The sequence below is a fragment of the Malurus melanocephalus genome, unplaced genomic scaffold, assembly GCF_030028575.1.
Source record: "Malurus melanocephalus ecotype Western Australia unplaced genomic scaffold, MMel_1.1 scaffold_88, whole genome shotgun sequence".
NCBI classification, from domain to species: domain Eukaryota; kingdom Metazoa; phylum Chordata; class Aves; order Passeriformes; family Maluridae; genus Malurus; species Malurus melanocephalus.
Window position 1 is genome coordinate 1,960,553 of NW_026623320.1, and position 24,748 is coordinate 1,985,300.

At 36.3% G+C, this 24,748-nt stretch overlaps 1 protein-coding gene across 1 annotated transcript in view; it reads right to left on the minus strand.

Annotated features, from left to right (window-relative positions):
* PPP2R3B (protein phosphatase 2 regulatory subunit B''beta) overlaps positions 1-24,748 on the minus strand; it is a 43,420-nt gene that overhangs the window by 15,487 nt on the left and 3,185 nt on the right. Inside the window, exon 3 of the mRNA XM_057368127.1 lies at positions 818-1,003. Coding sequence (XP_057224110.1) covers positions 818-1,003 — 186 coding nt within the window. The remainder of the gene's footprint in view (positions 1-817; positions 1,004-24,748) is intronic.

Sequence of the window (24,748 nt, forward strand, 5' to 3'; positions counted from 1 at the left end):
GAGAGAAGGATTTCTTCCCCACCTCCCCAATTCTGTGTTGGAAGGAGCTGTGGAAGACAGGGATCCTATCAGCTTAGCAGCAAAAAACTTCTGGTGAGGCAAACCCCAGTCCTGCTATGGTGAGCAGTCTTAGTTTCTATTTTCTAGACCCCAGACAAAGTTACAGGAACACTGACGAAAACCTGAGACTCGTTACCAAAACCATGACTTGCAGGGAGGTTTCAAGCATTGTTTCAATATAACAAAATGCAAATTTAAGTGTATTTTAACTAGCTAAATGTCTGTTACACAGAAGTTTAAAAATATTTGCTGCTTTCTAAGTTAAGTATTTTGTCACTCTGYCATAACTCTAAATTAGCTCTTCAGGAATAATTTGAAAGCTATCAAATTACCAAATCATTCTGTCTTTACTAGTGTCTTTATAACAGACATTCAGCACACTGCAGAATGAGAAAAAAAACCCAGCCAGTGTGAAATCTGAAAACAAAACATGTATTAGCAATACTTTGGCCTTAAATAAAAGTCTTGGTCAATATGGAATGGAGAGTAACATACAATGTGCCCTTTTGTATTTGGTTGTTTATGAAGTAAAAAAAGTAGTGCAAATTCTGGTTTAATGTTTGTTTTTGGAAGGTCATTTGATACACAGTTAATGCAAAAAATTCCACATAACTGTGCTATCAACAATGTAGAATATTGCTGAATACTAACTTGTAGGAGATGAAAACACAYCATACAAGAAAACCAAGCACACAGAGCTCATCTTTCCTTTCCATAGGAGTACGGTATGAAAAGAAGATGGCCAGCAAGTTCTCACCTTTGCAACCTTACCCATGTCTTCTAACGTTGCCCTCTCATTTGGAAATTCAGAGAAAGTTTTCTCAATTTTGGCAATTACAGCATCTATATTCACTTTTTCCTTAGGACATCCTCGAGGAAAATAAAAAGTTGGAATGTTTTGACTATGTGATGGTGGCAAAGTTTCTTCCTTCTTTGTTTGAACCTAAATAGATAAATATACATTTGACAGTCAGGTACCATGAAATCACACAGCCATCCAAAGATGACTTAAATCTCTTGGTATTCTATGTTCCAACACACCTTCAGAAAKATTTCAGTTTATAAATTGAATAAACCATTAAAGAATGAGAGCACATGAGAAAAATTAATGAGTTTTTCCAAAAACTGTCACTTAGAAAGACTTCTAGGATGTTAAATATTTAATAAAAACAACCTCAGTCTTCAACATAACAAGTTTCAAGACTGATACATTAGACAGCTTCTTGGGGACATCTGAAATTACTCAGGTTATATTATCTGTTTTAGAAAAAATCTTTCAATCTCTATCTTAAGAGACATCACCAAAGAATTTACTTTTGCAATATTTCCATTTTTATAGTTTCAAGCTTTTGAAATAAGGATGACAACTTTGTTACAAACCACGAACCTATTCAACATAATTACGATGAAGATTTTTTTTATCCTAAAAAGTGATAGATTTTATAAAAGTAGGAAACAATGCCCACGGAGGGATTTTTTTTTGGTAAAGGTACACTTTATTATGATATGAGAACTTAGAAATCTGTTTCTCAAGAATTGTGACATACTGTATCACTAAAATAAACCATCCAGAAGACTTCTAACAAGAGAAATTTATTTAAACACATTTAGGTTCAGTAAAGAAAAATTAACCTTGTAGTTACTTTCCAAAAGGAAGTCAAATAAGGCAAAGAAACAACGGGCAAAGTAACAACAGTTAGGAGGCAACTCAAAATTAGCAATTAAGCTAAATTAAAGTGAATTCTTCACTCCCAACACTACTATTCAAATGYTGAAACGTTGCTATAGGGTGACTCATCCTAGTGTTGAACATGTTCAAGATCCTGCATCTCATTTCTCATTTTCAACCAGAACTGGAGGAAAATAAATCCAAAATCCCTCCAAAACCCCTAATCCTTGTTTTACTCCCTATCACCTTTGCCAAGGTGCTGTAAAGACACTCATGTCTCCTACCACAATCAAGGTCCTGCCTTATTTGAGTGGAAGAATTAGGTGCTTATGGATTTTAATTTGCAGAGATCCAATCCAGAAGTCTTCATTGGAATGCTACAAATGCAAATGCAAATGAAAAAAAAAAAAAAAAAAGCCTGAACTAAACCTTCTTTTTCCTCCTCTGAATTTGAGCCAGAATTCCTGTCCAGAGCTGTAGAGTTACCCTAACCATGCTGTAAGTTTTATTTCATGTAGAAAAAAGATACCTTGAACCTGTGACACCCAGAGTCAATGTCTGTCACTTTCTAAGAATCCTGTAAATAACAACTTTTGAAATCTTATCACTAGCTCAGCGGCCCAGTTAATGAGGCATCAGTTTAAATTAAGAATGCTACAGGGTATCAAAAATCCCTTCCAACTTCAGACTTCCAAAATTTTGGGAAGTATAAAGACAGCAGTGTTCTATTCTCTAGGTAACATCACCATCAGCACTACAAATAATATATGTAACTGCATAAACACCTGGTTTCATTCTAGAAGCCCTGGTCTACCCATCAGCACTTTACAAGAGCCCTTACAGTTACCCTATTTTCCCTTCTGCCCATCTCCAAGAACTGCCAGGATCRGCATAAAATTAGCTCAGMTGGTCAGAGCTAATAACACCAAGGTCACGGGCTCAATCCCCATACAGGTCAGTCATTTTASRGCTGGACTTGATCCTTGTGGATCCTTCCAATATTCCTCAGAATATTCTGAGGTGATTCTGTGATAACCACTCCMCACATGAGCTGCTCACACACAGAGCAGCAGGTGTTCAGAGGTGCCCGATGAGGAATACCTCACCCAAGAAAAGAGAAAGTGAAAATCACAGACTACTAACATGCCGTGATTGTTGCAGGTAACATGAGATAATTCAGCATTTTAAGGAAGCATAGCACAGACAAGCAAGACATTTTAAAATCCGCAGCTAGGGAAATTTAGAGCCTCAGACAAAAAGAGAAATTTCTTCTAAAAGGAAAGGTGGAAGCAGAGGGAAGACCACATTGGGAAACATCCCAAGAGAAAAAGAAAAGCTATCAACAGAACCATTTGTTCATTGAAAACTGAATAGAAAACAGAAACTACTAATTACTTCAGATGCCTCAGATATATATTAAATTATTTCCATTGGTCCAGATTAAAAGCTGTTCTTAAATACGTATGGAAATCTCAATTCAGGATTTGTAATAAGACCTATTCAAGCACAAGTTATTTAAAATATCTATGTAGTAATGGCTTTTAAATTATTTTTCATTTTATAGTCTGGAACATGTTCACAACAGAGATTATGAGGAAGAAATTAAGCAACAGATTCAGAAYTTAAACATATAGATGAAGAAAATGGATTTTTCTAAGATGAAAATGTTATATTTAAACATTTGAATTCAGCATGCTAAGTGTAAAAATATGTAAAATTTAATCTGTCAGACAGTATATTCATTCAATTTTAAAATCAAATACAGACTACAAACCACTCATAGCAAGACAAAYTACCTCTCCTCTACTGAAAGATATCTATTTTTATATGCTGATTTCTCAAAGTTGGCAAAAGAAGAAACTATAAAAAGGCTTTGTTTGCAYTAGCAAATACATGATCACAATTATTTCTGCTAGAATACTTGGTGCCTACATGTAGGCATCTAGTGAGAATACCATCTAGGGCACAAAACAAAATGCCCTTGAACATTCCTCRTGCTATCCAGCAGCCAGCTCCGAGCACAGCTCTCGCTCTTCATCGGCCACGTGGATGTTCTGAGAACACTAACGCTTCTCAAATGCCACCAGCAAGCTGGAATTGGACAATTGAATTGTGCTGTTAATGTCAGTCAACACRGGATAAGAGCTGTATCAAAGAAAGAAGGATGCTGTCCAAAACCATAAAATCCAGCTAATGCACTATAAAGTTGATATTACATCTCCTCCCTCTTCTCGCCTTCCAATAAAGGACCAAGGATCCTTCTCTCAGTCTGAATTCCAATCATCAAAAGGCTCTTGCACAACTGAGGTTGCTTTGCTGTATGTACTCTAATAAAGGAACGTGTGATACTAAAAGGGATCTAAAAACTTCACTTTTTTCTGTAAGTTCAGCTGCTAGTTACTTCTGCAGAGGCACATATTGCATAGCTTATKAAAGAGTTAGTTCTGTTATTTCAGGGCAATCAAAATGCACTAATTGTGTGAGATTAAGGCATTTTAAAATMAATTATAATTTTAACCAGGGAATATCTTCATTAACAAGAACTGCCAGGGGTCTGCTAATATCAAATCTTTGACTGGAAAATCTGCAGGAACAGTTCATTAATATTTTCACACAACTACTCMATTTCAGTGGTCAATTTAACATATAGAAAGTGATCTACATTTTCCTGTGGCTTCAAGTTAAAACCGTTAATACTTGCACCAGTTAGCTAAACTAAAAAAAGAGACTTTTRGTCAGTGAAAACTTTACCTGCGACTTGCTGAGAAAGAGTACCAGCAATAACATGCTTGAAATTAAGGAAAATAGCTGTATAAGCTTGTAAATTATAAGCTTTAGATGCATAYAGATGCATGCTGCAGTGTCAGGACTGCAGGGAACATTAACTTTTGCAATAAGTATATAGGAAGTCCAGAATCTGTAATGGTATTGCACAGTTGCCACTGCAGTTTAGGGTTCATGTAACAGATGGGGAGTGAGGATGCCTTGAAAACTTGTTGCTTTTAGTATTGTAAACAAACTTCTGTAAGATTTCTCTATAGGAGAATTCAAGAATACCTTTAATACAGAGTTTACAATTCTGACATATAGAATTGTAAGTACTGTCCACAGCTTCTTAACCCTTACTTTTCCTGAGTTTTACAGTGGAGGAAATGGAAGTTTTTATCCCATTGGGGTCACTGTTCAGAGGGCAAACTTCTAATTTTATTTCACAACTTTCCAGATCCTTCTCCAACCATTCTTCCAGCAGTTGTTTATAGTAATGGCATAAAATCAGTATCATAATTACAATACAGTACTATATTAGTCTATCAGAGATAGACTCTACCAGAGAGCATGGATACACCATATTCCAAAGAGAGAAATTAATTCTTCAACCTAAATAGTCTTCTTACATCTACMAACATTTGTTATAAGCCAAAAATAAAGACAGTGGGAATTTTAGAAGGGTGGGCTCTTCTTCTCTTAGAGCCAATGCTGAGATACAGTAATTCATCTACAGGATATATTTCTGAAATAACAGGGAAGGGGGACTTGTTCCGAGTTATTTTAAGAATGTATGCTCAGTAACATCTAGATCTGACATTTGCATGTAGCAAAGACTGCCAAGCAGAAATACTGAGCCCCACAAAGGGACTGAATATATGGATTCAAATGCAAGTGAGTAAAACCTCATTTATAAAGCACTTGCTGGAAAAGGAAGCAAGGTAAATATATTTGTGAATTTAATGCTCTTTTAGACATCTTTGAGGCTAAGACATGAGCTTGGGTTGGAAGGGACATCTAGTTCCAGCCCCTCCTGCTGTKTGCAGGGATGCCACCCACTAGATCAGGTTACTCAGGGCCTCATTCAACCTGATCCTGAATGCATCCATTACTTCTCTGGGTAACCTGTGTCAGTACATCACCAATCGCATAGCAAAGAATTTTTCCTCTCCTCTTCCAGTTTAAAAACATTCCCCCTTGTCCTACCACTATCTGGATTGAACTGATTGGTATTTGTAGTATTGGTATTTTGACTATAGAATAAGACAATGTCTGCATTCAGAAATGCAGATTCTTTCTAACAGACACCAACATTTGTTCTGCCCATTTCTCTGAAAAAAACCCAAATCAAACATTTCAAAAATGTTTACAGAGTTCATAGTAAGGTCTTGCTGTAGTATTTGACAGGACTTTCCAGGATATATCCATATTAGAGAAAAATCTATGTAATGCATACAACACGCTCAAAAAAGGACCCCAAAAAAATTCTACCTCACATTTACACCTAACTTCACATTAGATTTTTCTAAGTGGTGCACCACATTCTTCCCTGTAAAAAAGGGCATTAAATACTAAAAATACTATAAAGAGATTTTTACCTATYAAATAGATAAAAGTCTGGTTCAAATCCTTAGTAGTTTTCAACTGTGGAATCAAAAGAAAAAAGGTCTGTTGCAATACTGTTTATGATGTGCAATACATAAGTTAATCTAGTTCTTCAACAGACTAGGTCTTCTTATCTATTCYRCTTTATGCTATGGATGAACCAAAGTGYATAATATGCTAAGAGGATTTTCTGCAGAGATATTCTATTCAGCCTTTTAAACCCTAACACCCTTGCAACCACCCACGTACCAAGCTAATCAACCACCCAATAATGCAAACAGATGCTGCATGAGGTTCCCTGATCCACAACAGAAAATTGAAGTCAACACAGAAATACAAAGGGTAACACTATTTTTTWAAATGAGTCTTTCCTTTTTTAAATACAGCGAGCTCTTAATAATACAAGGTGTGCTACAGCCTATCAGTTAAACAGTAATTGTGAATRTAATAAAATGTTTCCACTAAGTAGAATTACAAGGAATACCTGACTAGCCTTCCCATCCCTCTGTTCTGTTATTGCTGTCAATCTAAGCCTGACCAATAAAATCAGAGAAATACTTCTTTTTTAACTTAGTATCTAATTGATTGCACAGTGCAAGTCAACATCTCCCTCTAGACAAACAATTGGCTTTATCAATAGTATAATGGACTTCAAATCTTGAAAAACATCACATAAAAGACTTATGCCACTTTTGTTCAAAAAAGGGTTCATTCTCATTTGGAAGATAACAGTTTTGAAAAACCTGTTCTAACATCTCAAATACTTTAACATACTAAAGTGCCTTCAAAAATCTCTTTCAGGATAGGTAAAAGGTTACTACCAGAACCTTCCTCAGAAGTAGCCCAGAGAAACATATTCTCCTGACCTTGTGGTAGACATTTACAATTTTTTAAGTTAAAATATGATGGTTTTTCATTGCTCTCTGTCATCCTCATTARCATCTTTCAGCCAAACTAATGGCAATTATTATGCAAGAGTTCATTGATTGTACCACTTTCCATTCAGCTTGATGCACTAAACATTATTTTTTCCTTTGTAAAAGACGATCCTTGGACAACTTAAAACTTTTAAAATTTGTGGGTTCTCCCTCTCTACCTCCAAAGTTCTATTATYCTAAAATGCAATTATTGCACTGAAMATCACCTTGAAAACAGTAAGTTAATCTGAAAGCTTAATAATGAAGTTTTACAGCATGGCATAAGGTTAGCTGCTCCACAGAAAACCTGCATTTTCCCCCATGCCCACACAGAATTCACTGCCCCTCACTAATGACTGTGAAGCAATATGGTGAATTGCCTCAGGTCACCAAGACAGCTAAAGAGCAAAATTAAAACCCCCTATTTGTTTTCATCCAATCTCACATAGTTGGTGCCACTTAGAAGCAATATGGTTCTGCTAATGTAAGGAAGATCAGGGAGTACTGTGGCAGTATTTTTTGAAATCAACTTACATTAGACTTAAAACCATGCTAAGATTGTGATTCATTTTGCATAGCTTAGTCAGAAATTAAAATATATGCAATTCATCCAACCCCGAGAGACACCAATAGAGAATGAATGCTAAACCAGTCATCAGGGTACATWCGTAAAAGTCTTTCCTCTGGCAACAAACATTTAGTCCCAGTTGCTTCCTTCTATCCTGGACTTYAGCTTGCTATCCTTCAGTCACTGTCTGGCAGCTGTTTTAGGATTTGGAGACTAATTTTATCATACATGCTCCTCTTTCCTTCCACAGTAAGAGATAAGCATCCATTAATTTTAACCGTGCTGCAGTTTTATACTAGCTTACTTTTGCTGTTAGCCTAAACTCCAAAAATTTCATTCATCTAGTTTGGTCTGTAGTCACTTAATATTTGTGCTACAGGAGGGTAAGAAAATGGAAAAATTAATACACTTTCCCATAAAGTTCTAGCAATATACTAYTAGAATAAAAATGTACTTTAAACTACACTGTTTCCTATTTTATACATACTTGTGATCTGAATTAATGCAAGGGAGCAGGATTTAGTAACTCTCACAATGCAGTCTATGTTCCAGACAGCAATTCTGTGCTTAAATTCTCACCAGAAAAATCTGGTGGGAATCTCCTTCCTGCATACCAGGTTGTGCACTCATCTCAGTTTTACACAAATTGACAAATTTTACACAAATCATTCTCATCTCACTTACGCATGTTCTTGGCCATTTACTCTCAAGTGTATTTCTGTATAAAAGTAGATGATAATCTGGTTTTGTGATTCAATGCAAATGTTAATCCTCAATGAAAGATCAACTTTACTCCAAAGAGGAAGCCATACACAGCTCTGCCCCATTTTTGGATAATCAACATGGTACAGCATGTAGCAATTCCATAAACAAATCAAAAGAGAGTCAATGAGGTTTAGAGAGGTCAGGAGTAACATAAAGGAAGGATCCTAGGTAACYGTAAAAATGAAGTTGAAAGAGGACCCTAACTTTGCACTTCAGGTTTGCAGAAAGAAACAGGATTATGATGAAGTTAATTGGAGTTTCATGGCCTAAAAATATAACCAATTTCTTACTTGAAGTAAAAAAAAATTGCAATACTGAATTTCCTAATTTGCACATWGCATACATTAAAGAGCAGATACTTAGTTTATACTACTAAGTTTTTTTATACTTAGTTTAACGATAGATCATTGTTTTCAGAAGTCCATTGTGTAGACATTGTTACTGCAAGTAATGGTGAATCTCACTGATCCATTCCCTCTGCTGTCCACTGATAGCCTGAGTCTAGCAAAACCCTTCCTGGTTTGACAAATGGCAGCCTAACTATGAAAACCAAGCTCAGAAGAAGAAGCTGATTTTCATGTTTCTTGGGGTTTTTTTAATGACTCAGTATCAAATTCTCCTGCACCTTTAGTACAGCAATTCACAAATATCATCCATGTTGAGAGCAAGCATCAGTATCAATCGTTCTAGAATAACACTGGTTACYAAGTGGCAGGGATGAGACTATATTGAAATGTACATTCACTTTACAATACCAKGTTGGACAGTTGAGCTTATTAGCAAACTAAGAATGAGTTTTATTTTGTCACTGAAATACTCAGTTAAAAAAAAACCCAGTTTTTTTTAGCTGCTTGCTACCTGAAGTTCATTTCTCCTCTTATTTTAAGTCTTAAGACAGCAGAGTAAATAGTAGTACACTTAAATCTGTRATAGCCTGGGAAAGAAGAACCTATTCAGTTTGAGTGAAATTGCTGTGGTAAGGGCCATCACTAGACAGCCTTGACAGTCTTACTATAAAGCATAAAACTTATGGTACAACTGTCATTAACACTTTCCCCCTTTAATTTAACCAACCCAAATTGGAACAGCCAAAATGATCCTCAAGAAAAAGCCACTGAAGTGTCAGTACTGCAGGAGAGCATGCAAAACTTTGGACTATCTACACAAAACTATCTGGAAATGTTAGTTCTAATGTAGGAGGAGACAGTAGGCAATTTCATCCAGGAAAAGCTTCCACCTGAAACTACGAAATGCATTCCACGCATACTATCTTGGGTATTGAATTGAAAACCACATTCAACTAAAAGCATTTGTGAATGGTCACCACAGGCAAAGTCACATCACATATACACAAACAAAAGTAGCACTGGGGAACTTTCAMATGGTCAAAATCTGATTTTCACTTGTTAGTGAAAAGTGAGGTAAACTGGCATTTTTCTGYACGATACCTGACCATTACAGCAAACACTTACCAATCTCCTCCCTCTCAGTAAYATATATGCTGTACTAACAGATGTCTTGCTCAAGTTCTTCTACAACTCTGATTAGAAATACCCAATTCGCAGCTTGGTATAGCTGACATATATAAATCATGCAGTCCTGCTGGGAACTGGAGGATGTTATTGCAAAAGCATTATGACTACAGACACACCTCCAAATATGTCTGCACACTTTTTTCTTTTGGTACAGTCAAATAGAGCTTCAATATCAAGACTTGTGTAGTATGCAGAGCTTACTGATTAATTCAGAAAAGATCTGGGTGGGGACAAAATRGAAGATGTAGYYACCTGTGGCCCCCAAAGCCACAAAYATTTCCACATTACATGCAYGTCCATTGGTATCTTGCTTTATTTGCTGACWAACTTKTACCAAAGGCTTCYAGAGTGAGACYWCCTSTAARAGTCTGCAACCACTGACCAGTGAAAATATTTTTTATTTCCTTCACATGCCTTACTAATTTAAAAATGGAAAAAGGTACAGATTATAAAATGGAAAAAAAGCAAGATTCTTCAGAAAAATCTACCCCGTGAAACACAATTCCTTCTATATTTTGTGATAAGACAGAAGTAGTGGAAAAATATTAGCTACTGCTAGTATGACTCCTAGCACCTGTGAGTTGCTGTCAAACACTCTACAGTTTATGAATTATGTCAAATTAAGTATTCCAGTCACTAATATATGCTGAAATATAGCTTCAGCTTCCTCAGAAAATACTCTGATCGCAGGTTAAATCCGTTCTTCTGTTCCTTCCCAGTGTATTCTGTTACCCCAGTTATTTCCAGGGCACAAGTTGGTAAGTTCCTCCTAGTACGTGATCATTTTGATTATACACAGCCAAGGGACTGACAGGTACACCTGAGGCAATTCTAACATTTATCTACAGAAAACAGCCCTTGTCAGGACAGGGCATCAGTTCAACATCAAAAGTAACACATGCAGCAGCTAAGACAGACATCCACTTATACTCTGCAATAGCTTTTTATCCTTACATGTTTACAACAAAACAAGCTTCAATCACTAGATGCAGTTGACTTTAAGAAAAATCCTCTCAAACAAGAAACATGTCACCAAGTTCAGCCTTGCTACTGAGCTGCAAAGTCAACAGTTGGAGCAAGTATTCTGTCAACTGCTTGTCTGCTGATGCCCTGAAAAATTCCCATTTGGACAACTGCAAAAACAATCTCATATCCCTTTTGCCCAGTAAAAGTTGAAGGACATTTCATATGAAGATGTGCTGAACTGTTTCTAGCATACGAAGTACTACCACCAACAGCCATATAACATCCACTATTAGCAACATTAGTTAAAAAGAGAAAAGAATAGTCAATCTTCTATTTCAGGGGAAATACAAGTACATCTGAACTCTTCAATGTATGAATTGCTGCATTACAAAACTTAGCTGCAGAGGGAACTGACATCTAGATTCTTAAATCATGCATGCAAGTAAGCTGTAACAAACTTACACCACATCAGCTTTTCTATAGAAACGGTACCCATTTGCTGACATAATAATTTTAAAAATAGGTTTATTACCAGATATGAGCAGGTAAAGAAGCTGCTATCACAGGCAGTTAATCTATTTTAAGTTTGAACCAGGAGTCTCCATTACAGAAGAGGCAAAAATCTACCAGTTTGCTTACAGTTTCTTTTTAAGAGACTAGATCTTAGAATCTGGCAATCCACTAGCAGTGAACCATTTACAGAAAAGCTCATCTTAACTATTAATGATAGTCTACTTCTGTCTTATCTCTGCAGGCAGCTTATGTATTTTCATTCTGTTTTAAATGTTGGCATCTGCTCTGGAAAACCGGCATTATATCAGCAAGCTAGCATCAAGTGTACCTATTAGCTACAGTCAGAATGAGATTTGTATTCCATCTCCAGGCCACTCAGCAAACCCTTGTGTTCTTTAATAAAGCATTTCTGTGCCTGGTATAAACGTATTACATACAAATGAATATTGGGTCCTCCCTGTGTGGTGTTAAAAGGTCTACAAATTCTGTTAAATTAGAAAATTGATGTTATCATGTAAGCTGTCATGCTAGATGCCTCTAATTGTTACACGACCTATTCTGATATTATAGCTGTAAACCCAACTGCCTCAATTAAATTTTTTGAAAGTAATTTTGCCTCAGAAATGAGGCAAATGASAATGTTATCTTCATGACTACAGGAATCACTGTGTGCACTACATCACAACCACAYACCAGCCCAGTACACATTAGTACCTACAGACTCTGTATTCATTTGCTGTCTTGAACATGCCACAAGCATTCATGTAGCATTTTGGTAACAAAAGCAGTGTAAAAGTTATCTAGAGGCGCTACAGTCTAAAGTTACTTCACTCAGAAGGCAAGCCAATCTCGTGARGGACTGCAGAAGCTGAAGAAATAGTTGTCATACACATACATAAATAGCATGTGTAAGCAGCATTTAGTATCATTAACAGGTGGTCATGGACTGAGTAGTTCTCCATTTTCACACTGAGGTGTGACACATACAACTACACCAAGGAACCACCAAGTAGTCATAATAGGTAAAGGCATAATTCATTAAAAGTATCAAAAAAATATGCCTGCACATGCCTGTCACTGATGCTGAGAGGATTAATTAAAAATTCGGGCCAGATTTTTTTCTAGCTCCATTTAAAAAATCATTACATGTAGCACATATTTATTTGACTTTTTAAAAAGTCTGGTTTTAAAGTTTGAACGCCACAATTTTGTAAGGTGATATGGCCTCTAAGTAGAAAAAAATATCCATTTTCCTAGTTTAGTTACAAATGTGTAAGCATGTCACTGTACACAAATGCATTTTATTCCATGATAATTTTGTTTCAAACTTCAGATATATTTTCCTTTTACAGCCTGGGTAATGATGCTCCTTATATTCCAGCTCTGACAGGTAGGGATGTCACCAGCTGTTGGCTAAAACACAGTACTCAGCTATCAGTAGATAATCAGCCTTTCAGTTCACATTTTTAAGTYGCCAGTACATTTGACAAGGTGATAGTTTCTTCTCCCTCCAAAGTTTAAGATAAATTGATGAGCAAGGTGGACACAGTRGCTCTTCAAGTGCTGCATTCCCAGTTTAATATAACCCGTAAGTTAAGCACCTAAGAAAGGTCTTGGTCTTAAAACCAACATCAGGAGAAGATGGCATAAAGTGCTACTTCATTTTACACAGAGATAMCTACTAGAAATTTGGTTCCCTGAAGTAATAGAGAACATATTGTTTTATCTTCCTTTCAAGAAATAGATCTTCCMAAAAAGCCCTACTTTGCTTAGGTTTTTCACAATTTTCATCAATAAATGAGAAACTGAGGAACTGCCTATTCTGCCACTTTCCAGAATAACCCACCTCACTACTGGTTGTCTATTTAAAGATTTTCAAGAAACTTGATGTGCTGTGCTGTGCTGTAATGACCACCCCTTCTAAACCACAGGGGATTACCTACACAGATGATTTACTTACATGGCTCTATATGAAAAGCCACTGCCTCAGAATTCCTGGAATCTGTGGAAGACCCAGACATTCCAACCCATTTCTGAGCCATGTTATTTAACATCCACCACCATTACTAAATTTTTACTTTAAGATGCTAGTTCTAATAGCACAAACCTCTTAAAGAGAATCTGTCATTTGTTTAACAAGTCATAAAATCACAAGATTGTGGCAGAAATATGGAAGAACAGACTGGCTTCCATTTCTTGATTTTGGTATTCTTATTTTACATCATATTAATGAACTGTTGTGTCTGAAAGCCTACACAGTGGAATACGAGKTTGTAAACTCCAACAGCAACAAAGCTCAGCAATTGAAATAACGTTTTTTTCAAGTTATTCTACAAAATCTCTAAGCAGTCTTTAATTTTAACATGAAATTTCTTCAGTGACTATGTAGCTGATAAATAGCTGTTCTTTGAAATGCTCCTAACCTATGAGGACAAGTTGAAATAGACATKAACATAAAACAGCAAGTAAAGAATRCCARTCTTCTGTATCAACAGTTAGCAGCATCCACAATTAGTTTTTGATACTTCCAAAAAGGTCTCCTTAAAATCATGAGGTTGAAGCAAACCACCACTTAAAAAARGAACTTTAGATAGAGTACTTTATGTCAAACTGAGCAATGACTGACCTCATATTCTAGTTTTATACTCTGATTAATTCTGCTTTGCCCAAAGAATTTTGTAATCTAATTAAGTCGTTTATCATACATTMTTCTACAGTTGCCATTTACCCAGGAAGTGCAAGACTAGTTAAAAATGAAAAATATTTGCTCATTGTCTGTACTGTAAGTTTATAGCCAGCAGCATGCTAAAACAGAAAAAAAAAAAAACCCTATAGATTAGACAAGCTGTTTTCTAAAGTAGTTAGTTGCTTGGAGGTATGCTTTACCATATTACACTGAGATGTTTTCTAGGTCAACATAAAAAGGCCCTGTAAAAGTACAAGTGATCCAACTATCACTCGATGAAAGAGATCAAGTTAAGGGGCACCACACAAGGTAATGCTGTGTTTGTTTACAACAGGATGCCATGACTAGACTAAACTTGCCTCCTCCTCTGAGGTGCCTGAATCCTAAGTGCTACCACTACTTTTGGGTAATTAAGATAGTAYTTTCTTTTCTTGCTGTCTCTAGTCAACAACTTTTCTTTTAGCACAAAAGACACAAGTCAAAAATCTTTCACTCACATGTTTATGTYGAATGGCATGAACCAGCACAGTCAACACTGGCATTCTGCTTTTCACAACAGAATAAATATTGYTTATAAAGGTCAGCTAAAAGAAATTTAAAATAATAATATAGAAGACACAAGGCTAATGCATTATTAGGGTCATAGGGCTCTATGTCCCTCTCTTGAAGGTCACCTGAAAGGGACACTAGAGCACTGAATTCAAAATTAAGTAGGAGRCTATATTTAGAATAACTAAAAATGCCAGAAATTCTAAGACATTGTAATTTTTATTCAACTGCTAAACTTTCCTTAATTAAAAAATGCTGAAAAAAATTGCACATGCCATCACTGATAACACCTTTAATATATGAAYTGGAAGTGAGGGTGAGGTAAGGACAAAGYRAATGCTTTCAGATACCACCATAGGTCTTAAAGGGTGTTCAAGGAAATACCAAATTTCAGTTTCTCCAAAAAAAGTTGTTCAAAGAGATTGGTTATCTTTTGGAGTGATAAACAGTGTACATTTACTCTGTAAGTATTACTTCTGATTTTATGTTTCAAATACTTCTGTTCTTGATTTGAAGCCAACTTCAAAATTGTAGCTTTAAACTCACTTCTACGAATCAGAAGAAGTGTACATGTGAACTTAACAGCAACAACTGATGTCATCCAAATAGAAAGTCCAAAATAAACATAATCAGAAGGAATTCAGGATTATCATGCAAGTATGAAAGCATCTTTTAGCACATTATGTTTGAGCTAGTAAAGTTACAGCCTATTTCAGTATACTTTATATGCCCAGTTTCAATGAAAGGGAAATTAAACCCCCCAGGGAAATGCATATACATCACAATTATGCAGATTAAGGAAAACAGTCTTTAAAAGTCTAATAGCATTAAATGCACTAACTTTTCACTGCATACACCTCTGAGCAAACATCATACTTTAGCTGTGCTTTGTGCTTCAGCAAACTCTCTTTGCCTTTTRTTTGCACAAAACTACCTGCACGGCCTTTTAAAATACAGAATAAATCATCATATATGGAACAGACTATCAAAACCCTGCTAGATTAGCAAGAGCTTTCATGTATTGCCTGCAGTTTGAGTGGTTGTGAAGGTACAATTGACAATAACTTAATTGTAAAAGAACAGAAAGACAAACCTGGACYTGCTGAAAAGCTTTCAGTCTCTTCTTGAATCTAGAAGGTAAMACAAAATCACATCCTCGAGCTAGCAATGCCAACTCCTTTCTTAGATCAGGATCTTGTCGCAAAGAAATCTCCTTTATCCTCATGCTTTCGGATTTCATATAATGTCTCTGTGTGCCAGTCCAGGCACTTGAGTCCCAGTAAATAGCAGAGCTGTTGTATTATCACACAGTGCCGCTTAAAGCAGCAGCTGCACCCGAGTTCTGTGATATTATAAGACTCGGCTCAACTTCGCCCGCTCCATACATTAAAGGGAACTTGGCTGGAATTGAAAAAACAGATTGGAAAGTCACTTTGGGGGCCTGCCCTTTCATCCAGGCATTCCAAAGTCTAAATGGGACAGTATGGAAAATGAAAACCGTGTTTGGAGGAGCATCTATAAAAGCAGCTTCCAATTTTAAAAAAGGCAAGCCCTACAGGAATGCAGAGAGGCCGGTCGTGGTTATTTTCTAGCTTCCTCCTCCTCCCATCCYCCTCAGCTTTCCCTTCTGTCACAAAACACTCACTGTCTAGCTTCARTGAAGTACCTCACTGAAGGATAAGGCTTATTACACAGCAATTAAATTCCTTTTAAACTCTTTTGCCCTTTAGTGGGAACCCTATTACATTGGGAAAATGAAGGCAATGACAGAAAAAGCTGCAGACAGACTTTCAGAGTGGGTCACATAATCACACAGATTTTTTTTAACATCAATCTATATCTAAGCTACTGTATTGCAAGAATCTAAAAACTTAAATGCTAAGACAGAAAGCCATAGCAGGAACAAAGCAAATGTTCCCACACTGACATGCTGCTTTAAAGCATGTTTTACCAAAAACTTACATTAAAAATATCGATGATGTCATAAAATTTGAAAAAAATTGACAGGATTTTTTTTTTCTTAAATAGGAGTTTTACAAACATTAACATCCACATATTAGATTGCATATCTGTCACATTTCAATAGCATTAAAGTTAGACTCAGCTACCACTCTATTTTCAGTGTATTGAATCTCAAATACATTTTATGGGGGTGGTGAGGCCAAGTTTTAGTACACATCAATACTCTTCATGGAAACAGAAATCTGATAAGCTTCCGTGAAAATTGAAGTGACCTTCAGTTCTTTCTCCTTTACAGTTTTAGGTACATTAACTTATACTAGTTAAAATGAGCCTTCACATTTTATCACAGCAATCTTTAGGAAATGCTGCTATTTTTATGACTTCTTTTTCAAATATCACCATTACAGTTATGAGTACGGCAGCTCTCACTATTCTACTTCAATCTACGAACACTCTTAGTACCCGCAAATTCTCTTAAGAAATAGGTGTTGCCTATTTATTATCTGCACCTTGTCATGCACAAGTTTAGTTACTAACAGCACAAAAGGAAAGATCTGGCCAATCTTACTGTTTTCATTCCTCCTACTTTAAATAAGGCTATTTTCCTGATTACACAAAGATGTACACAGACCAGAAAAACTCTTTCACCACTGAGTCTGAGATTTATTTTAYTGGATGGCACTGTTTTACTCTCATATAATCTTTAGCCCTATTCATCCATTCATAGCCATTCTATTATGTAACACTGTATTAAAACCTTACAGTAAATATCATTGTTCAATTAAGAAAAGGAAACTATGAAAAAGCACTAGTGAAAAATTATTTGCCTTAATTGGATTCTTTTTTAGTTTATCACACACTGTTAGAAAGTAAATAATGATAAAACACCTGCTTTCTTGGTTTTAATTTAGTATCTAGCCCTGTCCCCACCTCCTGCTTCTTTATTGCACTCRTTATGAAGATATTTATTTCTTTCGGAAGTGGGAGAACAAGAAAGGAATTGACAAGGCAAGAGTCAGACATGTTGTGGTTGGCATGACCAGACTATCCAACTGCAAGTCTGGCTGTCACTCACTGTCTTTTAGGAAGACTAAATCAACTAACCTGGGATAAACTTTGGCCACAGGGAAGTCAACAGAAAACTGGGCATGCAGTACACAACAGCAGCATGYCTGGAACTTGAGATGAAGGACTGAGGTGTTAGAGTAGGAGAGGAATCCTACTTTGGCAACAGATAACCGTTCCAGACCAAAATGTGGAAGGTCAGGAAGGTTGTATTGCAAGACAGATTGTGTTTCAGGTTAGGCAAAATAGGCCTTAATTGAGATAAGGAAAGGTATCTTCTCACCTAAATTGCTTTGTATTTCCATCCCTATTCACCAAGTGATGCACTCCCATTTGGTACTAAGTTCACAGTCTTATTTGATCTGGTTGTATTATGCCATTAAGCTAGATGATGGACTGTCACATGGAGAGCTAGCTTAAAAGACTGAAGTGCCAGTCTKGAACCTGAAAGGCCTGGAGTTTCTGTACCTGCTGAAGGAGCCTCATTAACAAAGAAGTAAAGAAGTGTTCTGAATTCCATTTTGGAAAAAGGTGTGTATTTCCCTCCTTTATTCAAATGGAACTCAGAATCCACCATAACTTAAGAAGAAAACCAGGTTCAGTATTTTGAGTATTCTGTATTGCTTTGTCATAACATTACTTCACTGCTCTAGGTAAATGTGAAGTTAATCCCAYTGTTAGCCTAATAYTGTTTTAGCACTATRGTTTCARACCTAGWGGTKGTTTACATATCTGGTGCAGTATATTTGTTGYTCACAGGTTGCAATAGATGAATTATCTCCATGCAAYTGAGTACACTTAAGTACATCAGCAGCTACTAATCACATTCTTTTCACCATTCACATGGAAAAGGGGTTTGTATTGCCACATTTCAGGAGAGTGAGCATTTAAAAGCAATGTGATCAAGAATCCCCTAAGATCTGTTTTAACCTTTTCTGTCATGAATTAACCACAAGGGAAAGGGAAAGTCAGCTTTCATCTAGATTGAACTAGAAGTGTTCAGGTATAKCATTACATGTATTCTTAATCTGAATTCTCTTAAGTGAAAGCTAAAGCAAAATCCTTTACTGGGTGAAGGTCTGGAYGCCAGCCATGAAGCTGTTCAAGTATCCTGGCAGCTTATTATTAGCTAGGTAAACAAATAGAGGGGAAAGATGCATGCTCAGAGCTTCCTTCCAAAGCTAAAGATACACACTATGAATGGATCAGACTCAAAGGACTATGGCCAAAGAGTTTATCTGTTTAACAGAGATATGAACATATGCAAGAGCAACACAACACCAATTACACAATATTCTGCATAATGTACAGGAAATAGAATCTTGAAGAATACTTAAAAAAAACCCTTAAGTATTTGCTTTCAAAGCAGAATTTCTTGTCAGAAGCATATAACAACAGTATAATTAAGTTCTTAAGAGACTATGTAGAAGTGACCTCAAGTCTTTGGAAAGAAGTGTTACAGGAAGCCCCCAAGAAAATAATTTTCAGCCACATAAAATCTTCAGTTGTTGGAGTCTAGTCTTCAACCCAGTAACACATGAACCAAGATGACAGAAAGCCTGTTTGGCTTCTGGAGGAAATTTAAATAAGGTTGAAGAGCCACACTCAATGGCACAGCTTGGAACACAACAGCATCCCTCAGATTGTGATGGTGCAGAAATTAAGAGTGGTTCCCGAGTTAAATGTAGAAAGAAAACCATTTTATCTCCACATCAGCCAGTGCAAAGGGGTGTTATGCAACTAGTGCAACCCTTTACAAAAATACTTAATAGTGAGGGGCAGAACATAGCAGTTAGGAGAAGATAACTAAGGTAAGACAGCATCTTTCTCAATATAAAAAAAAGGTGAAACAGCATGACTAACATTGTATTAAAGATATGTTCCAGAGGTTTAAAGTGGAAAGAAGGTACTAGTAAAACAAATAGTTCAAGAAGATATACAAAATGTCAATCAGCCGATGCTTGCTAAACACAGCTACCATGAGGCAGGAAGTACGAAGAAATTACATAAATATACTAGAAGACAAATGAAAGCAGCAATTCTTTGCTAGACTAAGAAAACAATCAAAACCAAACCAAACCAAACCAACCTGAAATGCTGAGTTCTTTCTTTCCCTCACAAAACATTGTGACTAGACTATCACCATTATTTAGTGTTATCAAGAATTCTTTCTAAACCAGATAGTCCATACCTGGCCTTTGCTATACTGAAAGATCCTGAAATGAATTTCTTACTAGCAACTTCCCATTTTTAACTGCTCTGCTTGAGAAGAACAAGAGGACAATGCATTTGTGAGCTGAACAGAATAACAAAGTATTACCATCCATCCCTAATTCTCCTCTGGATGGGAGTCATCTCTTTCCAGCAGTACACTCACAAAACCCAAGGGAGATAACATCTACAATGTGTACTTAACAGAAGGAAATTTAGTTATTAGTCTCATACTCAACTACCAGTTATGGAAAGTGATTGATTTAAAGTCATGGACAGTGTTTTGAKTATGACATACAACACTGATGAACTGCCAGATATTGACACTGTACAGTTAAGAAATCTGACTTCAAGGAGARATTGATCCTTTGGATTTGGAAAGGAGCTCATGTGAATCTGGACCTAGATGCGTACTTTTTTTGTAGGATGCAATGCYGTCTCCTTGGAACAGGAAGTCTTGCATTTGCATAACTTCTCTAATGATTATTTAAATTTTCCAGTACTCTTGGATTAGACATAACAATGCCTGGAGGTTCTTTCCACAGCTGCTAGGAAAATCCAAAATCCTTAGGAGGCAAGACAGTGTGTAAGTAAAAAGCAGTTAGACTCCAGRAGTGTAGGCACATTGGTAGGCCAGGAAGGAGGGGCTGATCAGATTTTCTGCCATGTATGAACACACAGCATTGGCCATTATCAAATTTTAACTAAGGTAAGAGACATGTCATGTTGCTACAATTACACAGCCTGGACTCCAAAGACAGAGCATGGGCCTTTTTAGGYTATTAACTGCATCTGACAGACTAACTTCAGCAAGCATCAAAACTAGATGCTATAAAATCAAAGCCTGACAATAAATGAACGGTTTATATAGCTTTAGAATAATTCTCATGCTCTCTGCCATCTTAAGAAAATGTCAGTTGACTGTTTATTTTTTTGTGTAGAGCATAAATGGAATTTTAAGGGAAAAAGGTAATTGGAATAGTTCCGCAGATGGAGCCTATTTACTATTCATGATATTCAGATGACCATATTCATCAGACTATGAAAACCAGGACCACCCAAAATGATTTTGCTGAGGTGGCTATTAAAGAGAAAAAGACAAACAAAAAATCTAGTATGGATTACACAAATTAAAGTCRCATTTGCTCTAACAAGATGCTGTGTTTTTATACTTCAGATGAACTGTGATGCTGCAGAGACTATCCGGAGAGGAAGCTACAGTCCATAGTATATGTATTTGTAACTTTATCAATGTAAGCCTCTGAAAAGCAGAATTAGGTTAAAATTAAGAATCAGTTTAGGCTGATTCAGAATACCACAGATTCTCCTACAGGAGACAGCAACTTTTACAACGGAGTCTAATAATATGCATTATGGAACATGGCTACACACTGGGCATTTTGGCTATTTAGCAATTTCTAGATTAGGTGTCACCTAAATTTAGAAGTTTACAGAGTAATCTGGTAATAATAATAACAAAAATGACATTTTATAACTCTCGAGCAATTTATTTAAACATTGTACCAGCTGTTCAGTACTTCCATATTTTGGACATTAACTGATTTTTCAATTAATATTTTCAAAAACACCTTTTCCCAAACCAGCAGGACACAAGTGCAACTGCTTTGAAAGAGGATAAAGCTTCACTATTAGTTTTAGTCAAGCATGAAGTGTAAACAAAATCAATATAACTGCTAAGAAAAGTAACATTTATATGCCAACATACAAGATGCAATTAGAATAAGGAGCCCTATCAAAAGGCTGCAACAGTGAGTAACTCAGTTTCTCAAGTATAAATAAAAAGAACAGCTAGTTCTCTAATCAGGATAATGGCTCTTCTATTCCAAGCTACTCAGTATAGCAAAGCTTAAGYTGCATAACAGAATATACTAGCAGTGCTGCTTATGCTGACTATTATTTCACCTCACTAGAATCTAATAATGATTTTATAGGAACACCTATAGCTGCCACTCTTCCAGAGCTTAATATGAACTTTTGGCTGCCCTTCCTTTGTTGGCACCATAGAAGGAGCTTTACTGAGAACACACTAATGCTGACATCTCTCATAGTACCCTGTTATCATTGTAAAAGTACATCAGTTTGATACCAGGTTATTTACAGTCTCCCTTTAAGTCACGGGCTTGAGYTGGAAGCCAAGTCCACCATCCTCCCCACTTACTGATAGGGCACGGCACTACTAACACTGTCTTTGCATAATACAGCACTAGGGAGAGGAAGTCTCTGTGTTAGACCACACTCAGTCTGCACAGCGCAACCTGGTGTGCAGTGCAATGCTAACACAGCTTACACAACCCAGGCTCTGTTACGAACCCAGTGCTTCTGGTATGAAAGTGTACAAGGCAGCAATTCAGATGCAGACACCACATAAGACAGTAGTATCAGCCTAGATACCCTTTAACTGAAACCCTCAGAAATCATTTGTTTCAAAGGGCAACAGTTAAGTGTTATTCAGAATCCAGTCAATGTTAAAACGTTTCACTCTATCCTCCCTTTAAACTAAAMCGGATCACAGCAGTACCACTAGGTTTAAATCAAGTAACTGCTAAMAAAAATTTTGCAAGAATGTTATTCATGGAAAAAAAAAGCTAGGCAGTCATATATTAAAGCAGTAAAAAAATTACAAGTTATAGGAGGAAATGAGCTTTAATCGCCACAGGATAACAAACAGGAATGGTATGCCTCTCCTAGAGAATACACTYCAAGAAGTACCTTTATATCAAAGGTTGACCCTGCAGAGAAACGGAAAATAACTTTGAAGTATTTCTGATTGTATCACATTCTTTCTGCACCACCACCCCACAAAATGCCCATAGGGAATTMTGTGAATTGTTTCTCCAGATGCCTTGCACACCAGCTGGTTAGGATTAAACATCTTGCCTGTGGCACCTTTTAGGCTTTGAGGACTGGCAGTTTTGACAATGTGATGAACAGTGTACACTTGTGTATACCCCATGTGTTTAGGATAATCCAGAGCACCAGAAAAACTGTTACATCTATGTACAGTAGCAATAAGGGTTAGAAGAATCTACAACAGCTATTCTTCAAGGTTGAAAGTTATAGCTCTGCAATTTCTTCAACAAAATACTCAGAAAATGTTTGAGACTTGAATGTTGAAATTTTTTGTCTCTAAATTTGTTTTTTAAAGTATTTAGTATCATATAAATCACAGGCCTGCTTGCAGAATACTAAGTGCTAGCAAGCACTTCACATCACATAACACAAGTGACCAGAACTTTGCAATTACAGTGTTTATACAAAGGGTAKTCAGATATCCACATCACTGTGAATGACACCATGTAAACGGAGCAAAGTACCTCCCCTAAAGGAAAAAAAACAATCCCTAAACAAACACTGTTTTGTTTTCATTTGCACTAAAAGACATTGTAAAATGAATTTCCATGGCAGAGTTCTGACTAGATTTTAAAATCTGCATGTGGATTATGTCAACAGTTTACTCTTAACATGGCTTTAAGTGACCTGTCCAGATGAAATAATTCCATAAAGACCATGTAAGTTCTTCCATTATTGGAAAAAGTACTTTTGACTTGTTAATCAGGGGAGGGCTTCAATTATCTTGAAAGAAGCAAATTTTCCTCTGACAAAACATAAGTGTTTCAGCAAAACACACAGCARCTTCTGAATTTTGGATACAAGTATAACCCGCAGGCTTCAATTACAAGCTAATCTCTGGAAAAAAGAAAAGATCTCTTTGAATACAATAGCTGACAGCTACACTACTTTTAAYGTTGTTTAACAGTTGCCATCAGCACACCAACTTACTTTGCTCATATGCTACTATTTAAAGTATCAAAGATTAAATCTCTAATTAGATTCTAACTAAGAATGCTTCTCATTCCAAAAAGCATGTTTTTCTAACAAGTACAGAAACCTGTAGCATGAAAATGTTGTTTTCCTACATATTCATATTTACTAYCTGGTAATTACTTAAGGATAGTGGTTTTCTGTTATCAGCTTTTTTTTTTGTTTGGTGTCCTCCAAAAAAGGGAAACTTTTAAGAAACAGAAGAAGGCCTACASCAACCTTACCCATAATTAAATGTAGTGATTTAGCTCAGTGATACTGAAAATRTATCATGCCAAAATAAGTTAACTATTTGTATGCTGCCTTATGAGACTTCCAGTGTACAATAAGAAAAAGTTTAATAAGACACTTAGGTTGACTTGTATAGTCCAAAAAAAAAAAAAATCTCCAGCTCTTTATGGCTGGATGTAAAAGCCTTTTCCTAATAACACCCTCAGGCACACAGAACTAAACACATTAACTTTTACCATTTTCTAGGACTGTGATTTAGAATTTAAATTTATATTGGCTTGTAGTGTAGGTCCAGTATCTGAAACATTTTCTTCCATTTACAGAAAMAAGATGGGGTCTCAAACTTACTTAAAACTGAGATGAGGTAGGTAAAACCATTGTAGCTTGATCTGAGAAACATAATAAGATGCAGAACACCAGATGCATTAGTTTGAAACTGCATGAGGTAGTTGGTGGAAAAAAGTGGGGAACATCGTGCTTTCTAAGAGAAAAGACACTGTCATGGCAGAACATGCAATTCTTGGTGGTATTTAAGGGCTGATGCCAGTTGCAAATGCAATTTACACTTAACAAAGTTTTGGATGAAGTTTCAGTTCAGCTGAATAATAAAGCCATAAATTTCTTTTRCTTGGAAATTCCCCCTCTCCAACTTTCTTCAAGAAACCAACAGCCTAATTCCTCTAGGCTCTCTCTCAGCACTATACAAACAATTCCAACTAAGTAAAGAATGTTACTCTTCATTAATCTCTTCTAATTCTTCTTTATGGGATCTAATTAAGGCAATYAACCAAGACACATGAAGAGAAACTACAGTACACAAGTTAGTGATCAAGCATA